The sequence below is a fragment of the Chenopodium quinoa genome, unplaced genomic scaffold (genome assembly GCF_001683475.1).
Source record: "Chenopodium quinoa cultivar QQ74 unplaced genomic scaffold, ASM168347v1, whole genome shotgun sequence".
Taxonomy (NCBI): Eukaryota; Viridiplantae; Streptophyta; class Magnoliopsida; order Caryophyllales; family Amaranthaceae; genus Chenopodium; species Chenopodium quinoa.
In genome coordinates, this window is record NW_018742616.1 from 4,335,685 (window position 1) to 4,355,315 (window position 19,631).

The 19,631-nt window shown below is 33.5% G+C and overlaps 2 protein-coding genes across 2 annotated transcripts; both read right to left on the bottom strand.

Moving 5' to 3' along the window:
- Positions 1-2,319: 2,319 nt before the first annotated feature.
- On the bottom strand, positions 2,320-3,802 carry LOC110721353 (expansin-A11-like). Its single transcript, XM_021900491.1, has 3 exons — positions 3,471-3,802; positions 3,030-3,351; positions 2,320-2,926 (listed from the first exon to the last, which is right to left on the bottom strand). The coding sequence occupies exons 1-3, from the start codon at positions 3,610-3,612 to the stop codon at positions 2,617-2,619; spliced, it is 774 nt and encodes a 257-aa protein (XP_021756183.1). The 5' UTR covers positions 3,613-3,802; the 3' UTR covers positions 2,320-2,616.
- Positions 3,803-18,143: 14,341 nt separating this feature from the next.
- Positions 18,144-19,158, bottom strand: LOC110721382 (expansin-A11-like). The gene is made up of 3 exons (XM_021900518.1): positions 19,011-19,158; positions 18,564-18,885; positions 18,144-18,453 (listed from the first exon to the last, which is right to left on the bottom strand). Exons 1-3 carry the CDS (start codon positions 19,156-19,158, stop codon positions 18,144-18,146), a joined length of 780 nt encoding a protein of 259 aa, XP_021756210.1.
- Positions 19,159-19,631: the final 473 nt, after the last annotated feature.

Sequence of the window (19,631 nt, forward strand, 5' to 3'; positions counted from 1 at the left end):
GTCATTATGAACTTAACGTCAGTTGTGCGCGTATGACCTCAGGTCCACAATAATATTATTGTGAACTTGGTCGATACAAGTTTTTTCCAGTTCATAAAATAAGTCTTAAGTAAGTCTAATAAATTCAGATAAGTTCATGTATATTCATATAACTTTAAATAAGATAAGATATATTTAGAAAAATAAAAATCAAATGAATAGAATATACTCTATATAAAAACATTTTCAAATTGTAAGTATGCCGGTACAAAATAAAAGCAGGGTTCACTAAGGCCCCTACCTCTATGCGGAAACAGATCAGAATTCAAAGGATTCGAACATATGGTTTTTATTATCTTTATTCGATTCAAAATCCACAACTATACTAATTAAACATTGATACCTATCAACTTCGTTCACAAATATTATACGTGCAAAGTTAGTTGACTGCTTGACATTTAATTTGGTTGTATGTAAATTGTCAAATTTATGATCAACAGTTAATTAATTAAAACAGTTGCTAGTGCTCATATTGACCACCTATAATCCCCCATTATAAGCATGATTTTTCGTGCTTAAATTCAACATCCGCAGCATTATTACTTTAATCAAAGGAAAACCAATCAAATACGTACAAAAGTACAATACTGAAATTGATGCTTCATCATTGGCTTTAATCTAACAACAAAGAGTAACAAGTAACAACCAAGTGGTGAGGTCAAACGTATGTCGATAACTTATTTGTAGTTTTTAATAATAGTGTTTATTGATTGAATAATTATCACTTCCCTATGACTTTTTATTGATTGATTTAATATAGTTTGAGGTCCATTATCCAACTTGTTAATTATGAATTGCCCACCTTTTTTTCCCTTGCAACAAAAGATGGTGCCAAATAATGACACTCTAGATTTAGTTTTATCGTGACATTGATCACAAAGCAACAGAGAAGGACTTTCCACCAAAGCTATTAGGGGCATATATGGCATCATAGGTTCCACATAAACGGATACTGACACGGATATTGGTACAAAATGGATACGGGAAAACATCTATCTCAAAATAAGAGACACGGGTACGGAATGTTAAAATTCATTATATATATATATATATATATTTTAAAAAAAAAAAAATCTGACCATATATTTGTCATTCTGTCCTCTCATTAGATCATGATGTATCATATTAACAATGAACTTTATATAAAGATACCCATATTATTTAACAATTACCTTATTTATCTTACTTTACTTAAATTTACAATTCATATCATAGTAGAATACGGCCCGTGACGTATTGTCGTGTGTCCCACAAGTGTCGGTGTTTGACACGCTGTCCGACACGGACACGAAAGTTGGATGAAGTGTCCATGTATCCTAGATGGCACCTGATTTTTGATCAATTATTGATTATTAGTTATTAAACTTAAATAAACCTAGTAGTATTTCAATTTATAAGATGTTGCCGCGCAGAAATCCCAAATACCCTTACAATTTTTTGGACCCTTATCCGCTACTACAAAGCAAGACATTTTGGCCTTTCATTGATTGTGAGGGTTAATAACCTTATAATCAAGGATAGAGGTTGAGTTATTATTAGCTAGGCAAGATATTGAGGGCATTTTTGTTCACATTTTTTTCACTTATTTTAAGTCTAATAAGTTTAGAAAAGTTCAGTTCAGGAAAAATAAGTTCCAATAAGGGTTGGTCAAGTTCAAATTACAACTAAAATAAGTTTTAATACAGTCTAATAAGTTCAGATAAGTTCAGATTAGTAAAAAATCAGGTAAAATAGTAGGTTTTGATTTTTTGCTTTGGTTATGTGTCAAGAGTGATGGGATTAGCGTAGCTCATTAACATTTATTAAACTGGCTATGTAATTATTGCGAAAAGACAAAATGAGATACTTTAAAAAATGAAAGGTGTATATATATAAATTGTGTACAAAACTAGTTCACCATTTACTGAATTTTTCCATTAAATCTTGAAGTTTCATCGTGTAAAATATTAAATTTTCTTCAATTTTGGTTACAGTTTTCTTTATCAAAGTGATACCATTAATCGATGAGAAATTCGGTTACAACTATGATATCCTATACAATCTAGACAAATTTAGCCAATGTTGTCTGAACATCACTCAAGCCATCACTCGAACCCTCTTGTCCACCTTGTGCATGCTCTGGTTCTAGCTACTTCTATGATGAGTTTGTAAACTAACAGTTATAGAGTATATATATATCATGGGAAAACCAATGTCCACCAGAATATTGTACAAAAAAAATTAAAATGAGGAAAGATAAAACTATGTCTTAGACTCTTAGTATAGAAGTAAATAGTACTTGTATAGTTGTATATTTCATTCAATATTGTAAGGTACTGTAGACAAGATCTTGAATTCTAAAACAAATGAATTCATTGCCAAACAATTATTACACAAAACAAAACCAAACTATACTGTAAAACATATGTATATGTGAAAGCAACTAAATAATTCCTAGTTGCTCTCTTGATTTAGCCAAATGATAAGAGTTGGCGGGTTGCTACAATGGGAAAAAACAAGCATTGAGCACACCTCTGCCAACCTTAGTCCTGGCTTAAACCCAAACGATACACTATAATGCAAACGCGCTCCATATTGTTACTTGAACTGTATACTACTCGAAAATGTCTGTCCAAATCTCCAATTAGCAGGAATAACGTTGTTAAATGTTTGAGTTTGGCCACCAGTAGTAGTGACTCTAAAGGACAGAGATTGTCCATTAAGGTAAGCTAAAGACTGCCAGTTAGCCCCCCAATTTCTAGACATCGCCATCCAGTTGGTTTTTGATCCCTTGATCGAAACAGATTGGATTGATCCTGCTCCACCTACATTGCTGATCAATACAAGCTCAAAGTAGTCCCTTCCATTGACAGTAAATCTCAAGCCTCCTTGCTTTATACAAGGAACCCTGTACATAATGAAAAACAATTCAGTATTTGGACGCATCATAAAATATATGCAACTACGTGTTTAGACTAAGATCAAATAGGCTAATAATTGTTCTTAATTACCTTTGGAAGATGACAGGAATGATTCCACCTCTGTAAATGCCAATCTTCTCCCAGATGGGTTGTGCCATGTCAAAGTGTTGGCGAGGAGGATTACACCATCCTCCAGCATTGTTAGGCAATGCATAGTTTGGAGGGCAGAAGTTAGTTGCAGTAATAGTTACCGAAGCTCCCTTCCTACACCATGTTGGATCCGTGTTATAGTCACACATGATCCTGTAGCATTGCCCACATGCCGCACCATTGTTGAACAATGCAGTACTTAGAGCCGCGGTGCTAGTCCCATACCCAGTAGAGTACAAGTTGCCATACCCACATGCTCCTCCTACATAACAATAACAAATTAAAAATTAGTCTTATATTGCTTCGATTTGTTTTGTCACAATCTATATTTGCCAAAGTTAATGATATGTAAATCGATTAAATGAAGGGACAAAAACATACCCATAGTTCCAGAAGCATCACTACCGCCATAGAAAGTGGCATGAGCCTTTTGCCACCCAGAAGCCACAAAAGCATCTACATTAATATTTAGGATACACAATACTAGAAAAACAGTAGATATGGCTAAGGCTGATTTGCTCATTTTATTTTTTAGTTCAAAAACAGAGAAAAAGGAAGTTAAGAATAATGAAGGGGGTTTGTGATAGAGAATGTTGTTGTATTTGATGAAATAAACGGACAAGTAATGCTTCCTTATAAACGCATGGAGTAGGTGTATCGCTCTCTAATTTCAAGCCATTTGCAACCACCTCACAAGGAACGAATATTGTACGTATGAGAGAGAACATTTATAAAATTGCAATGTTTAACAAATACCAAGTCAAACCCCAAATTTGGAGTATTTTTTCAAATAATTAAGTCTTATCTTAAGATTTTTGGTGTAACATCTTAAATTTTAACTTTGGAGGCGGTTTTCGGTTTATCTATCCTCGAAATTGTCCTAATATACTCTATACCATACAACAATTGTATTCCATCCGTTTTTTTTAAAGTGTCGCACTTTCCTTTCACGGCTAGTTTTTTTTATGTGTTATTACACTTCCTTTTTTGCAACCTATTCAATTTCAATACTACTCAATTCTCACTCCTCTAATAGTGTCCACTCAAACACATTACTATTTAATTATTTCTTATCCTCTTACATCTCTCATGTTTCAATTAATTAACCTCACTATCTTTTTTAAACTCCGTAATTTTTTAATACCTACATCACTAACATTTTTTTTATAATTAAGGCAATTAAGTTATCTAAAATTATGTACCGCTCAAAGTGTAACACTTAAAGAAAATAGGAGGGAGTACACAAAATTTTGCCAAACCTGTTGTAAACATTAAAACAAATGGCCAATTTGTTCCATAGAATACGTGATCATGTTATGGTAGAACTCTTGAAATCCGGCTATTGAGTCGGGTCATATCATGCTCATAAATATTATTGTTATCAAACATTATTCTACGTTACCAAACTGTACTTCCTGTTTGTTATCATTACAAATTATATGCATTATTAATTTATTATTGATACGTCCTGCGTCGTACCAAAATATTGAAGAAAAATTTATTAAAGCTTATCTTATTTGTACAAATTGCCCTATCATTCTATCAACCCTAATTTATGGTGATTAATAGTCTTTAATATTAAAAAATAATTACATAATCTAAGATTTTTGGTCAACGTTGCCGAGTTGGTGATTATGAAATTTATTAAGATGAATAGATGATTAATAAACATGCATTGTAATTTGTATACCGCCATGAAAACCAAAACGAACATGGCCTTATGGTGTGATATTTAATTTGAATTAATATTAATTATATTATATTATATTAGTGGATGTTGAGCCTTGGAAACGTTCAGCATTCACACTAGCACCTATATTTTCACGTACTTTCTCCATGCATATTATCTACATTTTTTATGGTTATTTGAATATAAAGAAAATAATACGGATTAGTTATGTTGAATCTCGATAAATTTGTTTCAACATTCATTTTTAAAATATCTAACTAATTTTTACTTCTATTTTTTTGCTACGTAACAATTAATCATATTAACGATAAAAAAAATGTGCATTAGAAAATTTGTCAACAAATAATGAAATTGAAGTATGACTTATTAGCAATTCGCAAGCTTCAACGATCTCTTTCAAAACAAACTTTTAAATTAACCAAATGGGCAATATTGTACATCCGTCGTAAACTAAAACCTTAAATGAAACGTTATGTCACTCCAACCATATCATATCATATTATATATCACTAAAAAAATAAAGTCGGTCTCCCAGCCAGACCACGAGACAGCGACACTTGGTATTCAAGTTTTTCACCAAGTGTCGAGCCACGTAGGCGACAAATAGATGTTATTGTGATTAGATTAGATGCCACGTTATATTAGATTGGATAGATTTGTTTAGGATATAAAAGCATACATAAAATAATTTATAATTCTTTTGGAAAAATTTATCTTTTTTTATTGACAATAGAATTTTACTTATAGCAACAGACCACATGTTATAATTAACTAGTACGTACCCCGGGCGATGCCCCGGGTTTCCTCCACAATATATATCCTTATGTTTTAAAAATCCTTACATTAATTGGCTAATTATAAAATAATTATAAAGTAATAATTTTATTCACAAAGGCATTATCACTAATGTCTACATCTCTCCACGTTTGAAATATTTGTTGCTTTAAATGTTCATAATTAAATGAGTAATTTAATTTTACGGTTTCATTGACATTTAACAATTTGAACTCCTATCTTAAAAAAAAAAAAAAAAAAAAAAAAAAAAAAAAAAAAAAATTGAACTCCTAGACTTATTCAAAACCCTTAGTTCGAAAGTAAGTTTTCGAGTCCTAGACTCTTAGGATTATTTTTTTTGAAAGACGATTGCCTATTTGGAATTTTAATTTTGCTGGCGATACCCGGTTAGTTTATTGAATTTTAAAATAAAATTTTTATCTATATGTCAAATTTTAAAACATATCATTGATATAAACATTGTTATGTAAGAGATGTATACCCCTTTTGATTTATGATATTTTGACGAAAAATACCATTGATTTTTGTGAGAGCGCGCAATATATATAATAGAAATATACACTGTATATGAGAAAAATGATACAAAAATTCTCTCTTAGATGAATTCTAATTGATTAATCCGATCCAATGTCCTTAAAAAAATAAAAATAAAAAATCTAATCCAATGTTGCATAATAGTATCTAAAAGTATATTGCAAGCTATAATCTTTATTGTACGTACTTCAACTACTAATTGTACGGAGTATAGTAAAATAAACCTTTATCACTAAACTTATGGGCTAATTCCACCAATTTTTTATTTTTTAGTTTTTATTTTGTTTTGAGGAATTTTTTTAATTACTCACTTATGTCATAATTTAGGAAACCTATGGGCTAAATATAGATTTATTGAAAGTTATAATTATTGAAAGGTATAAAATATTGGTATTTTATTAAAAATAAAACTCTAAACCAATAATTTTATCCTAAAAATCTTTCCAAATTTTATTGAATATAAAACTCTAACCTAACTTTTTTATCTTACAAAATCTATCTAAATCTTTCCAATATTTTTATCCTACGTGTCATATTAATAATTTATTGTTGTCTACGTGGCGTGACACTTGGCGAAAAGTTAAAACGCCAAGTGTTGTTATCTTGTGGCCTAGCTAAAAGTTTAGCTTTACCCTTTTGATAATGCAGGATATTTAGACATACGATATCCTATTGCTTATTTATAGAATAGTGTACTTTTTGTAATTTTATTTGTAAACAGATATCTACGTTATTATTGGCTTGAAATTATTGTTATTGAACTTAAATTATTTTTACTAAACTAAAAGTATATTTACCAAATTAAAATTTTTTTTACTGGTTAAAACTTATTTTTGTTGATTATCTATTATTGTTTTTACTAAATTAAATATTATAATTAAATATTTCTTTCTAAAAAAAAATTTAAGTTAGCTTCAAAACTTGATATTTAAAAGCAACAATAACTAAAAGCTAATTTTATCGGAAAAAAAAAGATAGATAATTTCAATTTTCATATATATGAATTTGACCGAATCAAAAAAAGAAAGATTTGTTACATATTAATAATTTCAGTTATTGATCTACTAAATAAATCAACTTGCAAAATTAATTTTACGTTAGTTGGTATTGTTTGTAAAGATCTCAATGGCATTCACCCAAATCATCCACAAACAATAATCGGGAAGATATAGGATGTTGCATGTAATGGTGTGTACAAAACTACAAATTCACCCAAATCAAGTCTTTTACAAATTCTATCGTCTAGTTTTGTGCTTGGACGATGTTCAAAGGGTTGATAAAAGTTTAAGATTGGATTGAATATTTAATGCGGTCATATAATCCCTTTGATAATGCATGATATTTAGACATACTGAACTGAAATTACATTTTATTGAACTGAAAGTATTTTTACCAAAACTAAATTTTTTTTCCTTGTTAAAACTTATTTTCACTGATTTTCTATTATTTTTGTAAATAAATTAAATATATTATAAATGAATCTTATTTTAAAGAACTTTTTAAGAAAATTTTTATGATGGAAATAGTACCTAGTTATAGGATATTTATTAAAAGTTATGATTAATTATATACTAGTTTAGTTCCCGTGTGATGCATGGTTTTAAACAAACATATTGTGAGATTTGTTTATAATATGGAAAAAGAAATTTTTCTACTTTGTTAATTTTTTTGTATACATGATAAGTAATTTCTACTACAACATATTACTTGTAAAATATACAAAAAAAAAAAAAAAAAAAAAATCACATTGAACATTTTTTAACATTGAAATATTAACATACTAATAAAAAAGAAAGGAGTCAGTAGAGACAAAGGATAAATCATATGAAAGGTTTATTAGATAAACAAAGATAGGTAAAAGTTAAAAAAAAAAAAAAACACTAATGACATCATCATAGTAAATTGGCGGGAAAAAAATTTGTGTCAGAGTGATATGTGTACAATTTGGAGAATGCATGATGTAACGTTTTGTTTTTTAGTATTAGTTAATAGATATATGAAATATTAGAATGCCAAGTTTACTTAAAAATATATTCAAACTTCGCTTACTTAGCATCATACGTGCCACAATAATATCTATTTGTCGCCTACGTGGCTCGACACTTGGCAAAAAACAAGAATGCCAAGTTTCGCTGTCTCGTGGCCTGGCTGCGAGACCTGCTTTATTTATTAGTGATATATGATATGATATGAATATCCAATTAACAATAGAATTTTTCTCCTATACGAATAACACGTAATTATAATTATATATATGACCATGTATTATTAATTTTTTATATCTAACAATTAAAATAATAATAATAATAATAATAATAATATTATTATTATTATTATTATTATTATTATTATTATTATTATTATACAAAACATGTCCATAAAGAAGTAGACCCTCTAAAATGGGTATTTGGAACAACATTTGGAGCACATACTAGTATATAAATTAAAGTTATATATTATTTTTGTTTCTTGGTGATAAAGTACATTGCTATCTTTTAAAAGTTTAAAAATCAAATTTTAATGTAGGAAGTAATCATATACTCACTCTGTTCCTATTTTTTTTTTTTTTTTTTTGTCCTTTTCCAATTTTCAAATAATTGGGTTAAACTTTAAAATCTTTGATATTAAATTCTCATTAAATTATAAGAGATAATATATTTCAGTGGGATCTTTTTGATTCGTGTCATTGTATATTTTATTAATATTAAGTTTTTATAATTTTTATGCATATAGACATGAAGTTATATGCGTCTTAGAGACCGTAAAAAGTCAAATGAGACAAAAAAAAAAAGGAACAGAGGGAATGCAATCCTTAAAAAATTATCTCATGACATATTACAGTAACTTAATCGTGTTAATTTAAGTTGGTTATGCTTAATTATTCGATGTGCACTAATATTATAATACACTTAGTGTACACAAAAGTGTTTGATTTGCACAGATAAAATCTAATTTGTATCATTTATATATTTCGTTTTGGAGTATATGTTCTTCCTTATTAATCAATAATATTTGGACTATTTATTTAGTTATTTTGAATTTTGTGACTGAAAATTAGAAATTATAATCATATTTTAGGGAGAACAATTCAAGTAGCATCAAACAATCAATTTGTATATCTTGTAGGAAATTCAGATCATAATTTAGGGAAAACAAGTAGCTAGACATTGTTATCGTGTTAGAGTCCAATTCTCTGTCATTATTTTGTTCCGTAATCTATGCTATTGAATCTTATTGATCCTCCCCATCATTTTAATCTGTTTTTTTTTTTTTTTTTATACAAGTTTAAAACAAATCTTAAGTCAATTGCCAAAATGTAAGCACATTTTTTTTTTTTTTTTTTTTAACCAACCTCTGTCCATTACCAAAAGTCTTATAGGTTAAAATAAGTTCAAACAATTATATTTTGCTATAATGACATTATGACAAACTAACATATTTTTGTATGTTTTTTACGTTTATTCGACACAGAATTATTTGCAATTTTTAAATTTTAGAGAATAAGATTTTTTTTTGAAACAAATCAATTCATTAATAAAAGCCATCCGACATCTACAAATTAAATGAAATCTAAATTAACAAATACATAAAATTGAATCAAATTAGGGTTTCCTTCATCACAGCTACGATCATTGAAAATATCTTCCACTAGGTACATCTCTCGCACACATTGCTGGAATATACAGTCTTTTCGGAGAGACGGTCTAACGATTTGTTGTAACCGTAAGGATGATTTTCATCCGATTCGCTTGAACGCATTTGAAAACTTGAGAACCGTTGCGATCCCGAACAAATCTTTTCCAACGAACTGACAATAGGACAAAAGATGATTACCTTTTTGATAAACTCTAACACATAAACAAACCCTAAATATAAACAAACAACTAAACTAACAAAAACTAACGACTCCACCATAGGGAGACGGACGAATATCTACACTACTCGTGTAGATTTATTGAAACCTAAATTGCAAAACTAAAGAAAAATAGGAAAAAAGGGTCGAAAATAGTCTAATTTCTGAAGAAATTAAACTATTTTCGACCTAAATGACCAAGATTTTGAAAAAAACACTAGAAGAGAGGAAGAGAGAAGAGGAGATGAGAGGCGAGAGATTTTTTTGTATATAACTAGTTAGAGAATAAGATATAGGTCTAGGCAATCAAATAAAAAAGAGAAATGAGGTGCACTTATAAACTCAAAGAGATACTATATTAAAATCAATAAGAGAAATTAGTGTGCGCAAGTGTGTGTGAGGTCCGATCTCATTCCTCTTACCATTTTCACAAAGTAGTACAAGTATTAAACTACTCACATATATACATAAAGGGGATTGTTAAACCTCGCTCCTATTTTACTAGGCATCGCTCGAATTTTTACTTGAAATTTCGTATTTACCCCTCGTATATAAATACTCTCGACAATCACAACACATTTTACGCTCGTACTTCACTCTAATTTTATCTCTCTAAAATTTAAAAATCTGAAAAAAAAACAGAAAAAAATGTAAACACATCCGCAACTCACCACCGATAGCCACCAATCCAAGGAGGGGAGAAGAAATTCGGCGATGGCGGACCCGCGGCGAATTCAGGTGACGTACGGTGATCGAGGCGGCGCATCGGAGGCGAACAGGTATGTGTTTACATTGAAAAAAAAAATCACAACTTGGAACATCCGCCAGAAATTTCCGGATGAACCAAGGAGGATCCGTCTGAAATTTCCGGATCCTCCTTGGTTCATCCGGAAATTTCAGGCAGATGTTCCAATTTTTTTTTTTTTTAAGTTATTAATTTTTTTTCAAAAAAATGAATATTATTATTTGTAACGTTATTATTATTATTGTTGTTGTTGTTATTATTATTATTGTTAATTGGTAATATTATCATTATTGTTTTTGTTATTAGTAATATTATTATTAATATTATTGTTGTTGTTGTTTTGTACTATTGTTATTAGTATGTTGCGAAATATGTGATTTATAATAATTATTATTATTGTTATTAATATTGTTATTATTGTTATTGTTATTATTGTTATTGTTATTATTGTAATTATTATTATTATTATTATTATTATTATTATTTTTATTATTATCATCATCATCATTATTATTATTATGATTATTATTATTATTATTATCGTCCTTATCATTATTAATAATGTTGTTGTTCTGAAATTATTTTTTTTTTAATATTAATATTTGTTGTTCAATTGTAATCAAATAGTTATATTTGTAATTATTACTGATATTTGATTTTGTACTTATTTAATGTAGATTGAGGGTTCAGGTGCTTGTCATGCAATATCAAGATGTTTGAATGCGTCTGTTAGGAGGGAGTCAGGTCATTCAATAATTACAGGGGCACCGTTTCGTCATGAGTAGTAATATGGGTCTCCTAGTAGTTGGTCGGGAGAGCATCAGTCACAAGGGAGCCACCCTATGTACTCGTCAGGTGGACTGCCTACATCTGACGATGAGGACGAAGAGTGGGCAAGTCATGCTGATCGAGACGAAGAGTATGACCCTTAGGATTATCATACAGTATATAGGGGTCAGCATGGGAGATTTGTTAGTAGTTAAGCAAGTCAACCTACTACCAGCTCAACAAAGACATGGTTAATGCAGCAGCCTATGCCAGGTGGTCTTGAGGATGAGACTGTTATCCCTAGTTTTGGTGGTCACATGGCGTCATATATATGGGGCAGGACGGAGCGAAATATTTTTCGTTGTTTGGGTAGGACACAGTTGTGTTTTGAATAGGTTAATTGGCGAGGTCGTCTTGCACAGGAGCACCTCGAATTGATTGATGGCAGTGGTATGTCTCACTTACCCGGGATTATGTTTAAGCGTCTTGACTGACCATTGATTTCTGCTTTTGTTGAGAGATGGCAACCAGATACGAACACGTTTCATATGCCATTTAGGGAGATCACGATCATGCTGCACGATGTGTACCATATTCTTGGGCTTCGTGTTGATGGTTCCATGGTTTGCACTACTCTTAGCACGAACGTCATACGGGTCGCGTGCTCGGTTACAATGGATATGACTGCGGAAGAGTTGAATGAGAAGTGCGGTTCTAAAACCATTAGGCAGGGTAGTGGGGTGCTAACTGAGAGGATTTTTGGTACGACTTTGAAGGCGCAGAGGTCATTCAGTGTCCATTATACTACATACATGTGGTTAGTACTAGGAGGATCACTGTTTTTGGACAAGAGTGGTAATCACACTCATCCTTCCTTCCTCCACGAGCTTGTTGTTGATGGTGTCCCGATTAATGAGTACTCTTGGGGTTCAGCTACTCTAGCCTACCTATATTGACAGTTGGGTACGACATCACGAAAAGATGCTTATTCGATCGCTGGTTGTTTCACGCTTCTGCAAGCGTGGATTTACGATTACTTTCCGTGCTTTCGTCCTTAGCAGGGTACCTTGACGAGGGAGCTTAATATCCCTCGTGCGTCTGCTTGGGATGTTGGATTGGGATGCCCTAACAAGAGCATGGAGCGCCTCTTAGCTTTTTGTGCTAGACTGGATGAGCTGACTGACCGTGAGGTTAACTGGCTCCCGTACGGTGTTGATCCTACACGACACGTGCCACACACTTTATTTACTGGCTGCATCCAGTTCCGTAGCATCATTGAGCCGTACATGCCTGATTGAGTGGTTCAACAACTTGGATTTGTGCATGACATTCCAAGGAGCATTATCAGGCCTAAGAAGGCCAAGAGACCGACCAACTTGAAGATGTATTAGGTTAAATTTCCGACCGAGATGACATCTGTGATGTGGACTAGGTTTGTCCCTGGTTCGTCTTTCAGTGTAGTTTTAGGTACCCACACCAGACTTGGTCGTCGAGCTCCTACGGTCGCTCCTGGTTACATGCAGTGGCTGTATAGATTTTCTCACCCTCGTGTATCTCCTGGGGGTTCATCTGCTGGGAGTAGCAGTCTACCTGAGAAGACTAACATAGATTATGAAAGTAGTTGTGTTTTATTATACTATTAATCCGACTTCCAGTAATTGTAATTTCTATAATATGTTGTTTTCTTATTTGTAGTGGTTGAGTCGTTCCATGGAGATTCACAAAAGAGCACTGGATGAGTATCCCAACATGTCGCTTAAAACAAGGGCAATGACTGAGCAGCTGGTATTTGACTGGAAAGCGATGATGGGGTAGTAGATTACTCTTTATTCATATTAGTGGTTGCATTTTTATCATTTGTCTTCATTATTTTATATTACTTTGTATTCGGCATGTAATGTAAGAACCGGAAGGCGATAATGGGGTGGGAACTTAGTTTAATTACTTTTATTAATCTATATTACATAGCTACAACTGTTCAACCTTAGTGAAAGTACATAAATGAGTTCACTACCTAATTAATGCATCCCACATATTCCTTCTAACTTCATATTGCTGATCCCATCCATCAACACTTGGCTCGTGGTGCTCGGTCCACCAACCTGCAATCGGGGGTAGAGGTGAATCTTGTGCAAGATCAAAACGGATGAAATGTGACCCACGAACTGTAGCGATCATGAACTAACTCTCGAGCGGGTGCCCTGACCGTGTTTCGTGCCCGCAACGGTAATACCGTGATGCATGGGTAGTAGCAGGTTGCATTGGTACGGTGCCTACACCGAGAAGAATCATCCTTGCGTTGAACCAAGTAGCAATAGAAAATAAATCTTGAAGTGCTACCACCCAATGCCGTGAATCAACCGCCCCACCATCCCATCGAATACGTTCTACATTCATCCAAACCCTCCCAATCCCGTAAATCCTTTCATACAACATTTGATGAGCGACGACCTCATTTGCTATTGTTTCCCAAGTGATAAACCATTGCGCTTGATCACCAAAGAAGAAGTTAGCCACACAACGAAAGCCACAATTTCCATCACCAATGACATCCTTCCATGTCGTGATGTAAGGCAACATCGGTCCTGGAAGCAAGTGCAAATACGTTCATTGACTGATGTCATATTGATCTTCTGCACAAAATTAATGGTCATTTATTAGTGCGCTACAAGATGAAATACGTGCAATTCACAATAGGCGTGTAATTCACAAGTGCAAATACTTGTAATTTCATGAGTTACCTTATTGTGTACCACGTTAAGTGTTTCGACTGTTTACATGTTCGAAATAACAAGGATCACGCCTGGTACCATTGTTCCTTCGTCGACCTCGAACATTGTGGTTTATATGTGGTTCTTCAAGGTTTTTATGATCTGGATGCAACTCCTCTTCAATGATCTGAGATACATTTCGAAGTATAGCAGGATCACTACCAATGACCTCATCAACCAGGGAACGAAAATGTGTAGCTTCCTTGGTTGAATCGTTAACGAACACAGGTATATCAACACCATCACCAATAACCTAGGTCTTCTAGAATGGATGAATTTTCCTGATATACAAGCCTGACAGTGCAACTAGCGAATCATATATCTGGCAAGCACATGGTAAACCATGGGTCACACGCATTGCACATCCACAACGCTCATATATTGGTAACTCAACTCCCTCATTCTTCTCGTCTCATCATCGAGAATTTTCAAACAATGTTGAGACACTTTGCCAATTATATGTGACAGTGACAATTGTCTGTACTTCTCACCAATTTTTGATCTTGATGCCTCCAAAACATTACGAATTGCAATGATCCGATTACCAATATGACAATGTACTTAAGCCCATACAGTATCCAAAGAACCTGCCGCTGATTCAAATTATAAAAAGAATTATGATTTTTAATTAAAATCCGAATTTTTTTGTAATTACTACCCCTAATTCACCTAAAAAGGACCGATTACTATCCTGTCCGCGCCCGCACCTTTTGAACCTGTAGATGGTGTGTCGCGCCCTCGGAGAGGGCTCTCCTAAGTCAGCCGCGGGCGCGGACAGGGAGCTCATCCTTTGAACCTGTAGATGGTGGGCCTCACCCTCGGAGAGGGCTCTCCCTAGTCAGCCGCGGGCGCGGACAAGGAGCTCATCCTTTGAACTTGTAGATGACGGGCCACGCCTTTGGAGATGGATCTCCCTAGTTAGCCGCAGGCGCGGACAAGGAGCTCATCCTTTGAACCTGTAGATGGTGGGCCGCGCCTTTGGAGAGGGCTCTCCCCAGTTAGCTGCAGGTGCGGCACACAAGGCCGCAGGCGCGGACAGGGTGAATTGGGTAAATTAGGGGGTAGTAATCCAAAACTTTTTAAATTAGGGGTAGTAATTCACAAAGCCTCTGTTTTTGAGCCAGTAATTAACAAAATTTCCTTAAAATTAATAAAACGAAGTAAAGACAACAACTACAACATTATATCAACGTGCCTGTCGATGAATCAAACCACGTCTTCACTGCCGAATGTTGGCTCTCAACTCTACAATTACTCGTGTTACCAAAGTGGAGAACTTGGCTCGTCCAAAATTTCACAAATTTGATTTTATGACAAAGCCATGTTCTCTCAACGTAAGTAATCACTGCCGGATAACTTGCCCACCTAGCTTTCATTGTATCTACAACAACATTATAATCCGCCTCGGTTGTAGTATCCATGATGCGTTTCCATTTGCCATTTTTAAAACTCGCACCGATCTTTTTATTTTTGAACATATAAATCACCCTAGCCTCCACATGTTTGTTAATGTGCCATCGACAAAGTAAATGCGACGTCCCTGGAAACACTTCTCTCAATGCCGCACAGAGGCCAAGTTCACAGTCTGACAAAAATACCGATGGTTCTTTATCATACCCAATCAACTCCCTTAATCTCTACAACACCCACCGATAACTTGCTGTGCACTTGTTGCGCATGAACACATAACCAACGAGGAAATTCTGATTCGTCGGTGTTACATCAACTATCTCAAAGAACGACATCCCGTATCGGTTGATCTTGTATGTCGAATCCATACCGATTACATGTAGGTATGTGCGTAGTATGTTTACCGTGATTGGGTGCACTATAAATGCATGTTGTAGAACATCGAGGTCATCGGCCATGACCCAGTAAATATAATGACTCTGTCTCACCAAATGAAGAAATTGCTGAACAACTCCTCTGCCTTCACACATCTTCGATCTCAATTCATTCCGGCAATTATAAATGTGTCTGATGGTTGGATGATCATCAGGAAATTGCTCTACAATAGTTGCCATGATGTCACGCGGTGCAACCTTGGACTTTTTCATGTCACGCACAACCTTTTTTTGCATCCGGGCTCAACCACTAATTTTACTATGACCCTCTTGATACACAATCATTGGATGGTTATGGGTCCCAGTTTCATCATTTTTTGCATGGATCTTCCAACTGTCTGTGATGAATTCATAATATATCTTGATGTAGAAAGGACAACCATTAGCTTTGGTTTTGTGTCCTCTCGTATTGCGTTCTCAAAATCTCTCGACTTGCTCTTCCGTCCCCGATCACATCTCAAATATGGATACGGCCGACCATCTCTGGTTTTGTTGTGAGACGATTTAACCAAAATAAATCCCAGATTTATGGAAACAACATCCACCCATTTAACTACATCATCAAATGTTGGAAATAACGTGTCCGTGACAAAATTCACACTATAATTCACACCATCACCGCCGTCTTCAGACTCCAAATCTTATAAAAATAAAAGAAAACACACAAAATTCTCCAACATTAACTAATATCACAACATTATTACAACATTAACTAATATTATCACATTAACTAATATCATAACATTAACTAATAATACTAATATTAACTAACATCAACTAACATTAACATTAACTAATATCACAACATTAACTAATACTAACTAACATTAACATTAATAACATTAACTAATATCATAAAAATAACTAATATTAACTAATAATACTAAAATCACAACATTAACTAATATTAAATAACATCAGCTAACACTAACATTAACTAACTAACATCAACTAACACTAACATTAACTAATATCACAACATTAACTAATATTAACTAACATTAACATTAATTAATATCACAAAATAACTAATATTAACTAATAATACTAATACTAATTACTCAAATTATCACAAAAATAATAATAATCACAATAAAAATTCTAATTATAATACAAATTAAAGATTACATTAATAAATTAGATTAATTGGTTTCAAAAAAAGAAATGATTTGATTAATTAAAAAAAACGAAAAATAAAAGCAGGCATCCGCCTGGAAAATCCGGATCCTCCTAGGTGGATCCGCCTAAAATTTCCGGATCCACCATGGAAGATTCAGGAATTCTAGGCGGATGTGTACATAGTCTTAGTTATGGAACCAAGTGGTGGATCGAATGTGCTCGGGAATAATATTAAAATGCTCGAGAATCTTTTTATCCAAGTGGTGGAGCCTTATATAGTCCAAGTTATGGAAAGGGCAATATGGTCCTTCCATGTCAAAATGGGAGTGATCCTTGATAAATTGGGAGCGACGTTTAGCAGTTCACATAAATAAAGGTAAGAAATGTCATGTGTAATCACGTGAGACTTTTCCTCATTTTTCAATTTTACTCTTTCTTTGTGCTGAAGTGATAAAAAAAAATAAATAAATAATCACACTCTCCTCTTTCTTCAATGTAGGACAACTCACATATGAATTACAATGAATACAATTTGTATTTCAAGAACTATATACAGAGCTGATTTACTACACACCAACATAAATTCATGTCATAAACTAAGACAAAAGATAAAAGAAGGGATGACCAAATAGTATATTTTCATTAAACATTGTATTAAGGTGGACAGGATCCTGAATTCATAAACGAATGAATTCACTGTCACTTATCACACAAAACAAACCAAATTAAATTACAATCATATTTATATGTATATGGAGAAAGCAACATAGTAAATAACAGTTTCTTTCTTAATCAAGCCTATAATTAATATATTACAAACTGATCCTTTTGGCGGGCTGCTTCAATGTGAAAAACAGAATGAGCACACCACAGCCTCTCATCACAATCCTTATTTAAACCCGTACAACACACTTTATGTACTGCGCTCCATAAGCTTACTTGAATTGTACACGACTCGAAAACGTCTGACCAAATCTCCAATTAGCAGGAACCACATTGTTAAAAGTTTGGGTTTGGCCATCAGTAGTAGTGACCCTGAAGGACAGAGATTGTCCATTAAGGTAAGCCAATGATTGCCAGTTAGCCCCCCAATTTCTAGACATCGCCATCCAGTTGGTTTTCGATCCCTTAATTGAAACAGATTTGATGGATCCTGCTCCTCCTACATTGCTTATCAATACAAGCTCAAAGTAGTCCCTTCCATTGATGCTGAATCTCACTCCTCCTCGCTTTATGCAAGGTACCCTGTAACAAAATGAAATAACAGTTCGATATTTGATCATATCATATAATATAGGAAATTATATGTTAAGACTTAAGAGTAAAGACTTATAAGAGTAAGTGTTATAAATTACCTTTGGTACATGACAGGAATGATTCCACCTCTGTAAATGCCAATCTTCTCCCAGATAGGTTGCGCCATGTCAAAGTGTTGGCGAGGAGGATTACACCATCCTCCAGCATTGTTTGGCAATGCATAGTTTGGAGGGCAGAAATTAGTTGCAGTAATAGTTACCGAAGCTCCCTTCCTACACCATGTTGGATCCGTCTTATAGTCACACATGATCCTATAGCACTGCCCACATGCAGCACCACTGTTGAACAATGCTGTACTTAAAGCCGCGGTACTAGTCCCATAACCAGTAGAGTACAAGTTGCCGTACCCACAAGCTCCCCCTGCATTACAATATTAAAAATTCAGTTCTATGTTGCTTCAATTTTATGTACAGTCCATATAAGCTGAAGTGATGAATGATATCTAAATCAATAAAGTTGCTATAAGTTAATAATATTTAACATACCCATAGTTCCAGAAGCATCACTACCACCGTAGAAAGTGGCATGAGCCTTTTCCCATCCAGAAGCCACAAAGGCATCGACGTTAGTATTCAAGAAACATAATCCTAAAAGAGTAGTAACCAAGGCTAAGATAGCTTTGTTCCATTTCATTTTTCACTTCAAAAGCAGAAAATAGAAAAGGACGAAGCTAAGAAGTTGAGAGAAAATGAGGTTATTAAGAATAAAGGAGAATTTTTGTGTAGGAGAATGTTGTATTTGATGAAAAAAATGCTAAGGTTTTTATATAAAAAATAAATAAATAAATTCATGAGGGGGATTGGAGTAGAAAGGCGGATCCAGACATCACTTGGTCACGAATGAGGAATTGTTTCTTGAGAGTGGCCAAAGAGGTCTTAGGGGAATCAAGGGGGAGAACTTTGATGCACAGAGCTACTTCGTGGTGGAATGAAGATGTATGTGAAAGTAGTAATTAAGCAAAAAGGGAATGCTATCATGAAAATTCTAATATAGTCTTATGACTTTTGACTACCACAATTTTCTTTTAAATGGACGGCTGAGATTGTTTGTTTTTTTAATTTATCTTTAATTAGTAATATTAATTTAAAATTATTTTTTTAATTATT

Excerpts from the sequence above, each read along its gene's own strand:
- LOC110721353 (XM_021900491.1), bottom strand. The coding sequence starts at position 3,612 with ATGAGCAAATCAGCCTTAGCCATATCTACTGTTTTTCTAGTATTGTGT. Across the intron at positions 3,352-3,470 it reads TGATGCTTCTGGAACTATGG|GAGGAGCATGTGGGTATGGC; the intron begins GTATGTTTTTGT and ends ATTGTTATGTAG. Across the intron at positions 2,927-3,029 it reads ATTCCTGTCATCTTCCAAAG|GGTTCCTTGTATAAAGCAAG; the intron begins GTAATTAAGAAC and ends CATTATGTACAG.
- LOC110721382 (XM_021900518.1), bottom strand. The coding sequence starts at position 19,158 with ATGAAATGGAACAAAGCTATCTTAGCCTTGGTTACTACTCTTTTAGGA. Across the intron at positions 18,886-19,010 it reads TGATGCTTCTGGAACTATGG|GGGGAGCTTGTGGGTACGGC; the intron begins GTATGTTAAATA and ends ATTGTAATGCAG. Across the intron at positions 18,454-18,563 it reads ATTCCTGTCATGTACCAAAG|GGTACCTTGCATAAAGCGAG; the intron begins GTAATTTATAAC and ends ATTTTGTTACAG.